The sequence below is a fragment of the Carya illinoinensis genome, chromosome 11 (genome assembly GCF_018687715.1).
Source record: "Carya illinoinensis cultivar Pawnee chromosome 11, C.illinoinensisPawnee_v1, whole genome shotgun sequence".
Lineage (NCBI taxonomy): Eukaryota > Viridiplantae > Streptophyta > Magnoliopsida > Fagales > Juglandaceae > Carya > Carya illinoinensis.
In genome coordinates, this window is record NC_056762.1 from 784,014 (window position 1) to 794,155 (window position 10,142).

General features: G+C 34.0%; 2 protein-coding genes across 2 annotated transcripts; both read left to right on the forward strand.

Annotated features, from left to right (window-relative positions):
- Positions 1 to 3,274: 3,274 nt before the first annotated feature.
- LOC122281260 (auxin-responsive protein SAUR71-like) lies at positions 3,275 to 3,700 on the forward strand. The gene has a single exon (XM_043092616.1). The coding sequence runs from the start codon at positions 3,275 to 3,277 to the stop codon at positions 3,698 to 3,700; it is 426 nt and encodes a 141-aa protein (XP_042948550.1).
- A 4,942-nt stretch (positions 3,701 to 8,642) lies between these two features.
- On the forward strand, positions 8,643 to 9,670 carry LOC122283020 (auxin-responsive protein SAUR40-like). The gene has a single exon (XM_043095154.1). It carries the CDS (start codon positions 8,929 to 8,931, stop codon positions 9,511 to 9,513), a length of 585 nt encoding a protein of 194 aa, XP_042951088.1. The 5' UTR covers positions 8,643 to 8,928; the 3' UTR covers positions 9,514 to 9,670.
- The last annotated feature ends 472 nt before the right edge of the window (positions 9,671 to 10,142 follow it).

Below are 10,142 nucleotides of genomic sequence, written 5' to 3' on the forward strand. Positions count from 1 at the left end.
TTTACACATAAGGTAAATAAATAAAAGAAACAGAAAAAAAATTACACCATTGGTAAATAAATAAATAAACAAAGGAAGCAGTAAAAAAAAAAAAATAAAAGTAGCAAAAAAAAAAATGACCAAATGGTTAAAAAAAGAGGAAGTAGCAAAAAAAATTTGCACAATTGGTAAATAAATAAACAAATAAAATACTATAAAAACTACAAGTATTTGTGGGTTCCATCATATTATTAACTATAACAAAGTCAAACTAATCTTATCTCATATCTATAAACAAAGACATATTTCATCTAATTTCATCTCATCTCAACATATTTCAAAAGATTTTATTTTATCTTATCTCATCTTTGAAAACAAACGAGGCCACACATGTTAATAAATAAAATATTATAAAAAGTATTACAAGTACTTAGTGATTTACTTCTGTTGATAAATAAATCTCACATTATTTGTAGACAAGGTCTTTTGCATATTTATAAGTAATGAGTAACCCTATTTTATTGAACTGATTTTATGAGATGCGTTAGACTTATAAATTTTTTCATGTATTGAGTCTGCCACAAGACAAATGGGGGCCCACACTACTTATCCCATGACAAGGACTATAAAAAATAGTGATCTGCACATAAAAAATGGTGTTAAAGAATAAATTTCATATTATCTGTAGATAAAGTCTTGGGCATGTTTATAAGTAATGAATAACTATATCTTGTTGAATTGGTTTTATGAAATGAGTTAGACTTATAAATTTCTTCAACTTCTTCTTCTTTTACGTAAATATATGAATATATGGCATAATTTATAACAAGGCATGCATATAATTTATTGTTGATATATATTATATAGAACTTCAAACACAAAGACGAAGCAAAATCGATATCCTCTTGTTAATTAATTACCTCCACCGCATTTAACATGTGTTTTTCCACCTTTATTTTCTACTTTTTTTTGGGCGGGCGGGGGGGAGGACTTGTGGATGCAAGTCAAATTGGATAAAATGATATTAGTATTGATCGATTTTCATTGCTTTATTGATCAGTTTGTGTTGGGTGGTATTAGGCTTTTTCTCAACCTTGAAAGTTAGCTAAAAAAGTAAGGTTTTTTCTCCCACTTATAAATTGGCCACCCCCGTTCTATAATCAATGTGGAATAACCCCAACAGTCTTCCTCTCACACATCGAGATCTGGGTCATTAGCAGCGATAATCCGTTTCTCCTACAAACTATTTGGCCTAAAGTTGTTGGTAAACTTGGACTCTGATACTAATGTTAGGTGGTCTTGACCCTCTCTCAACCTCAAGACTTAATAAAAAAGATGAGGTTTTCCATCATATTTATAAATTGACTACCAACCTCTTCCATGGAACAATCCAAACAATTTGTTTATACTTGATCTATTTTCTTATTTACTGGATTAAACGCTGTTGTGCATTATAAGATACAGTCCATGCATCACTGTATCTTTTATATATATATATATATATATATATATATAGTAGTACTACTTGCGAGTGCGCATCAGTACACGACGCAAACAAAAGAAGAACAAATTAAGAAATTAAAAAGTTAATACCATTGGCTAGCTAGCTAGCGGCTAGCTAGGATATATACATGTGTATATATATATATATATATAATTATATCTAATTGTGTATATATATAAATATAAATCATGCATATATGGACCGTTATATACATAGATCGTAAGAAGAAAGAGCACTAATTAGTTTGACTTGGTGGAGCTTGCTGCTTCGTGGCGTGCATACGTGTATTTAACATGCCGAGATATATGCTTTGGTCATATATCTCGGCTCGCTCCATACCTGACACATACTGACACACACACACATATATATATATATATATAATATATATATATACACACACATATCTTTGTTGAGAATCGGTCCCAACGAGCTGCATGTGATTGATTATACAAGCTGGATGGAGCAGAGAATTAATTCTGTTCATAACCATTTATTATTTATATATATATAGCTAAATAGATCATGACCACATTTACAACATGTTCTGCATGTCTTTATATACTCGACGTAGGGTCAATTATTGATGAACATGCAAGTAATGATCAACATATATATGTATGCCTGCACATACAGGCCAGATGGTAAATAAGCGAGCTACGTGAATGGCTAACGTACAGCGCGCTAGCTATCGGCAGTCCGTTGATAATTACTAACCCATGCAGTCGGCAACGTGAATGGCTTATATTCAAGCATGTCGCGATCGGATTAATTCGTCATCTGGCCTATTCCTAGGATATTACAAATTAAGACTACTTAATTCTTCAGCTATTGGATCGGCCTCCATGCATATAACTCTGTCCAACCAAAAATTATATAATTAACTGATCATCATTTCTGGTCAACTTCAATTTAGTAAAAACGAGATTGGAGGCCACTCAACCTTCTAGCATGACTCCCACTCAGTTCCAACTTTCTATGCCGGCCACTAGCTAATTAATAAGGCTTAATTACCTTGTAGTGATATATATTCTTGGTCGTACCAAATCATTGTTTTTAACTCTATATATATATATATATATGTTTCTGATCTCTGTATTCTTTTGTCTTTAACAATTTTATTTTATTTTTGGAGCACATGCATATATAGAGTGCGATCGATTTATCAATGACATATTATATCTATATATATATAATCTATCTTATCTTCTTTGTCCATGCACCACCCACCAGGCGTTGAAAGTCGAATAAATACAAATCACGGCCCTTTCCTGATCTCCTCTCTTTCATAATCCTGCAGCTTTTGTTTGCGCGTTGACTTCAAAAATTAATGCCAGAATTACGAGTATACTGAGCAAGACCGGCCGGTATCTATGGACCTCTATATGTATCTCCTTAGTTCTAAAAGGCTTGTGTAGTTATTATCATGAGTACGCATCTTCTAAGCACCACGTGAGTTTTTCTGTCTCTAATATTTCTCTCTTCCAAAATCCTTGTAATTTTCATCAGGCTTTTGATTCTTGAGCTAGCTAAACTTCTTTAGTACACGAGAAGATCAACCTCGATCTCTCACTTGACAGTAAAACATTTTGTAGGCGCTCTTCTTACACTGTACGTACCTAGCTTCCTCAATTAGATTTTCAAATAAATTTTCTAAAGATGAGCTTTTAGCAATCCAAATAGGTCAAGAAGAAAAGAGTCACGAGCAATTTGGGATACCCGCTCAGATTCTCTTTGCCTCTCGTATCGCTTCTCGATCTCTCTTTTCCTCGTAATTGTTCAGAAGTTATAATGGATGTTGTAAAGAGTAAGTGGAAGAAAAATCCGACAATTCGCAAGGCTTGGGAGCGATGCCGATCAGTAGGAACTGGCAGAAAGACAAATTTCAACTCATTGACAAAGAGCAAATCATGGAAGTACCGTTTCGAGGAGGACAACATGAACATCAGCAAAAAGACATGTCAAGTAGCTCCGGAAGGTTGTTTCTCAGTCTACGTTGGACCTCAGAGACAAAGATTCGTGGTGAAGACGAAGTTTGCTAATCATCCATTGTTCGTGATGCTACTAGAGGAGGCTGAATTGGAATACGGGTACAATAGCGAAGGCCCTATCTTGCTCCCTTGTGAGGTTGATACATTCAACCAAGTGGTGGCAGAGATCGATGGAGAGCAGCAGCGAGGTATTACTAACCATGGCTGCAGCTTTGCTATAGGTTAACTATGTGGTTCCTTAATCCGTCCAGGCAGTCGATCGATCGGCCGGCCTGTTGATCATCGTCCGATCATTAGCATTAGCATTTACATCATGATATATATAATAAGCAACATAGTACTAGCACTCGATATTAGTCAAGACGTCACAGTCAATATTACTGTATTAATTATCAACAATAAATCAAACTTAGTATATATAGCTAGGAATATGGCACGCGTAGCAGTACGCATGAAAGCCAAAATTACTTGTCGCTTTTGAAGGACTTTTAAGAAAATCTAATTTAATTAATTATTAATAGTTGTGGCGACTACATTTCAGGTACCAGACGAAGGTGACAAATACTTCTCTGATCAACATGATGATACCCCTATAATAATTTTGCAGTATTTTGAATTGAGAAACGATAGTTACAGTCGTAAGTATAAAAGTACCGTGTAATCATTTTAAAAAAAAAAATGAATAAATACAAGACTTACATAAAAAGAAATTAATTTTTTAATAATAGACATACCTTACTCTTTTTTAAAACAACTATCTGATGCTATATACAGTACTCCAGAACTGTATGTATATAGCGTTACTCTTTTGAATTATATATGTAAAATTGAAATTGTGCGCATGGATATTTTTATAAGTTTATTTTTATAAAATTTTTTTGTGTTTATAGCATTTCTGATCTTATATATATAATATGATACCAATTAAGAAATAACTTTATATATGATCTGTGACTTCGACATTCCATGAGGAAAACTCGTACTATACGTGAATCGAGTAATGCTAAGAAGTCCTGATTTACAAGCAAAAATGAGAACTTTTATTAGCATATATATATATATATATATCATGCCTTGGATATACATGAGTTGATTAGTACTAATAATTAATAGCCACTACGTACGTACATTAATTAATAATACTGATCACATAGAAGGGCCGGCAAATGCGGAATGTTCATGATTCCGACATTATTTACAAATAAATTAAAGTAGCTAAAGAATCCATATATACTCGAACCTTTCCTTACATTGTCAGTTACCAGTTATCACCCATCTCTTGCTATAGCTGAATATTAGTCTAATAATTGGTTAGCGGAAAGAATTTATAAATTATTTTCTTTTTACCTTCAATTATATATATTCTTTTATTTATTGACATTCAGTGTACGAGAATAGCATCTTGACTAATTCCTTAGGTATTTTGCAAGTGCAATTCGGATAATTTAAGGAGAAGTTCTCTTTGTCGATCAGATGGTCCCTAAAAATTGTTTGCACTTAAAATGATTCAAACCTTAGACCTTAATAGAATGGAGTATATATACTACCGAGAACAAGTTCTTTACCACTTGAGTCAGCCTTTAGAGATTCCTTCAATTATATGTATATAAATATATATATTCTCTCTTTCAGGCCGCATGAAAGACATGAAATATGACATGATGCATGTCTCTATTTAATTAATCTAAAATATAAGGTATTTCGTTCATTATATTTTAGATTTTTATAAAGTTATAGGCCATCTGGATATATATAAGAAATATATTTGAATTAAGGAAATTTGAATCTATAGTGGATGAGATCAAGCACGTCATGCATGAAGGGCAACTCAAACAAATTCATGTTCATGATCATGAAGCTAGAACAACGTACGTACACATGGAACAAGTTGAGGACAAACTTATAAAAATGCTATATATGCATGCAGAAGCTACATATCAAGAGCTAGCTAGCAATATTGTCCCCGTTTTTTTTTTTTATAATCACTCCTCTCTCCATGATGATTAAATCATTAATGAAGAATGTTCATTTTGCAGTGTACGTATGTAGTTTATATATATTTATTTCAATCATCAATTACTAGTTTGAAAAACCTTCTACTATATCATATCATTAAGCTGTATTTAGAATATTGAAGTCCCTATTAATTAATTAAAATATATATCGACCAAACTTAAGAGCATGCAATTCGAATTAATTAAGATAATTACCTGCATATACATGCATATATCGTCTTTTTCTGTTCCTTTTAATTGTATATCTGCTGGTCTTATAATATTTGATCTCTCTGCATGCCTGCAGCATGCAGTAGTAGTAACTCTAAGAGATACATGATCCGACCATCAAAATTACTATATATATCTCGATCGAGTCGAGGCCGCCTGAGGAATATTATCACCTTCGTTACCACGTACGTACGTACCAGTATTATCAATACTCATGTGTCTGGCGCCCCTCATGTACGCTGCTTAATTAAGCACTACAAATTTCCCATTATCATCACTGACCTGCATGCACCCCTTAATTCCTCATTTTCGCGGTTTAGTTCTCGATCCACCACTAGTACTTCTTCTAGCAGTAATCCTCCTCGATCCCATACTGATAAATTCCCCCCTAGCTTCAACGTCGATATTCGATCCCTGGCCAGCAATTACCTACGTACGTACCCTCCTTTATAAACTTAGAGAACCTAATAATTTTATTACAGCCAAAAAATTAATAATAGATCGAAGAGCCAATTTAATCGATGAAAAATTATTAATTAGTCAAACTTGTCTTACTCATATATAATGATCACTAGTACGGTTGTAAGCTGTCAATGTCTTTCCTTTTGTTTTTTTTCGTAAGCTGGCTCGATTGACCGCAACTCGATTGCAGTTTTAAAACATGTAGTACTAGTACTATGTCATAAAACTTGCCCCCAATATTTTGCACTTCTTCTCGATCGGGATCGATTCTCATCATCATGTTGGGCCCAATCGAGTGTGTTGTGATGAAACATACGTAAGTACGTACATACATACTGCATATATAAATATATAAATATATATATATATATATATATATATGTATATATTCTAGTTATATATTGATAGTCATAAAACTTGCACCCAAGATTTTGCACTTCTTCTCGATCGGAATCGATTCTCATCATCATGTTAGGCCCAATCGAGTGTGTTGTGATGTGTATATATATATATATATTTATATATATTCTAGTTATATATTGATAGTCAGTGAACAGAAAAATTGCACTAAATCGAACTGTAGAAAAATTAGTATATATGGTAATACATAACTAGGCACAGTACATCGATATATTGGAAAAGAGAAATGACACTTGCAGTTTTGAATGTGCAAACGCTATACAATCATTTTTAAAAAATGAATAAATACAGGATGTACATAAAAAGAAATTAATTTTTTTAATAGTGAATCTCACTCTTTTTCAAAATACTTGCACAATACTTACGCATTCCACAACTGTATGTAATATTACTCATTGAATATATCTCATTTCTTTCTTTTTTGCACGATCAGAATAAATTAGGTTTAGAATCGATTGGTGCACTCTATGGCACGCTAAGTAGCCACCAAATTCTAATGAGAAATGCTTTAACTACAAATTATAAAGAAATTTTAAAAAAATAAACTCATAAATTGATATGACATGTTAGATTATAAGTTATTTTTATTGTAAAATAGATTTAAAGTTATTATATGGAATTATGATCTTTTTTAGGTTTACTTTAATTAGTGTGATCTCTTTGTAGCTGTAGCACTTTTCAACTCTAATTTGATATTATGCCCCTAAACAAACTACCTTCAATATCCCTCCTCAACTTCCATATATACTAATGGTTTCTTAATTGCTTTGTTTCTGACTTTGTAATTAGACTTTCTATTCCTCTTATAAATATTAATGACCTGCCTCGGAAAAAATAAGATAGAGTATGGTGATTAATTAATTGCTTGCGTATGTATCATGGAGTGCTCCTATCCAAGATTGGAAAAAATATGGGGCCTGAATTGAAATAATTGTCGCACCATAACAGTTTTATTTAGAAATGAAAGATGGAATTAAGGGATGTTCATATATCCTCTATTTATATGAATGAATGTTCATCAACTTAGTTCCCGAAGGAAATTAAACTTATGGTGTGTATATGATCTATATATATAATATTCAAGGCTCATCTTGCAAGGAGGGGAGGGGGGAATCTGATCATCTTATAATGGACTACTAACGCCTAACTAATTCAATATCCGAGATCGTGATGATCAAAACATGCATCAATGTACAACGCATGTTAAAAATTATTACATAAATAAAATAGTTTACAAGATCAAGATGCATGCATATACGCACGTCCACAAGCATAACAGCCATTAATATTGTATATCATGTGATGGAGTACAATTTTGGTTTTCCTTCATTGGTAGCTTTGGACTAGTTTTTGTTTAAAATTAAGAATATTCAAATTAAAGAGAGAAAAGTAAAAAAAAAAAAAAAAAGGAATTAGAAATTAAACAAGAAGCTAGTTTGTCTACATGCATCTACGATCGAGCTACTCCCACTTGGCAATATTATGGTGATCTAGATCTCCATGCTAATACGTACGTACCAATTTATAAGCATCTTTCTATCCAAGGTGCATCAGGAGTACTAGATCAGGATCACACAAAGAATTACTGGCTCTCTATTGCGCGCACAATATTTATGGACAATAATTTCGAAGTCTTGCAGCTCGATCCAGCCATAGTGCGTTGACGAAATGCCACGCCTGTTATATATATATATATATATATAAAGTGCATACTCATATATATTCATGACAGTGCCTGTAGCTACTCCCAATCCGAGACTGTCCAGTTGTGGACGCTAACTCCTTTCTCATATATGTACGTACCTCGTGGAGTGCTCTTCTGCATTGCTTAATTTTCACGCTTCCCTGTATATATATTTATTATATAGAAGTATTTTAATTTCTACCAAGATATATAGCTAGGGATAAATTAGAATATCTCTCTCTCTCTCTCTCTCTGTGAGACGTATGCATGCATATATAACTTGTGAGGACGTTCTCTTCTAGTTCCTCGGCCTGTTTCGATTATATATATATATATATTTATATATTTATATATAGCAGTACTCCAGGTTCTCTTATGCTAGCTAGCTAACTTCTTTGAATGGCAATACACTTTTGTTGCACGTATCTCTCCGATGATCTCTATCCATCTCTACCCTATTGCTAATTTTCTTTCCAGGGTTGGTTTTATTAGTTACAAAAGAGGCCAAGAAAGAGATCGGCCGTGCTCAACTTGGCGTAGACGGCCTTTTGTATGTGCTGCATGTATGCTAGCGAGCTAGCTGTATTTAACATCAAATCTCTTGTAATTAATTAATAAGTAGTACTGAATCCTGATCCTAGCTAGCTAGTTAGCTACCTACTAATGGATGTTGTGAAAAAGAGGGGGAAGAAAAATCTGATTGTTAAGACATGGGAACGCTGCCAATCATTTGGAGCTCTCAACAAGATCAAGCAGTCCTCCTCGCCAAGCCATAGGAGCGACGTCTCATCATTGACAAGGAGCAAATCACGGGACTGCATCGCAAAGCCTAACTCCAAGAATCAGTTCGAAAGCCGAAAAAATAAGTCCAAAGCTGTTCCGGAAGGTTGCTTCGCGGTCTACGTTGGAGCCCAAAAGCAACGATTTGTTGTCAAGACGAAGCTTGTTAATCATCCATTGTTCAAGATGCTGCTAGATGATGCTGAATTGGAATATGGGTATAATAGTGAAGGTCCTATATTGCTTCCCTGTGAAGTTGAATTATTCTATAAAGTGTTGGAGGAGATGAAGTACAGCAGGCGGGATGAGATTTTCAGTCCTGTTCAAAACCTAATTCCCAAGGTTTATTGTCCATTTCTACTTTGCAGTCCAGCTCGTCGTCCGATTTATTGTGAAAACAAGGATACCGCTGGTACTCATGCATACAGCTATAGGCGTCTAAATCCTGGCCTGAAGAATGCTAGCTGATCAAGATCATGTATCAGTTTTAACCATGCCTACCTATGGGCATCTTTAATTAACCCAACTCTTTATACTTTCCCAATTAAAGCTCCGGCTTTTTCTCTTGTATGTATGTGAAGATGTTATATTAATTTATATGGTAGATTGTGATATTAAATATTAATTTTTGCGGGTCTTCTCTCTCTAGAGTTTCCCCTCACTCCTCAATGACTTTCTACTCCTTCATGGATTCCCTGATCTCACAAACAGAAGCTCTTTTATGGCAAGAACTCAATTTAGAACCTGTAGTGGAAGCAGCAAAAAAACACCAAAGCTTGCACAAGTACTGGGACATCTTAACGCTGCTCGTCCTTCGAATAAATTTGCAATAATGCAACTATCAAAGCAGCTTGGAATTTCATAAAAGAAAAAAAAAAAATTCTCATAGAAGATTTGGAAGCCAACCTAGTCCTATTCACTTTCCAGACTCCACATGACAAATTCCAAGGACACTTGCTCATCCTCAAGCCATGGCCTCCAGGATCAAAACTGCAAGAAATACAATTACATCACTCAGCTTTTTTATGCAAATACAGAGTCTCCTTCTGGATCACAGGACCTATGAAAATGCTACAAATGTTGGTAAAGCAGTGGGC

Excerpts from the sequence above, each read along its gene's own strand:
- LOC122281260 (XM_043092616.1), top strand. The coding sequence starts at position 3,275 with ATGGATGTTGTAAAGAGTAAGTGGAAGAAAAATCCGACAATTCGCAAG.
- LOC122283020 (XM_043095154.1), top strand. The coding sequence starts at position 8,929 with ATGGATGTTGTGAAAAAGAGGGGGAAGAAAAATCTGATTGTTAAGACA.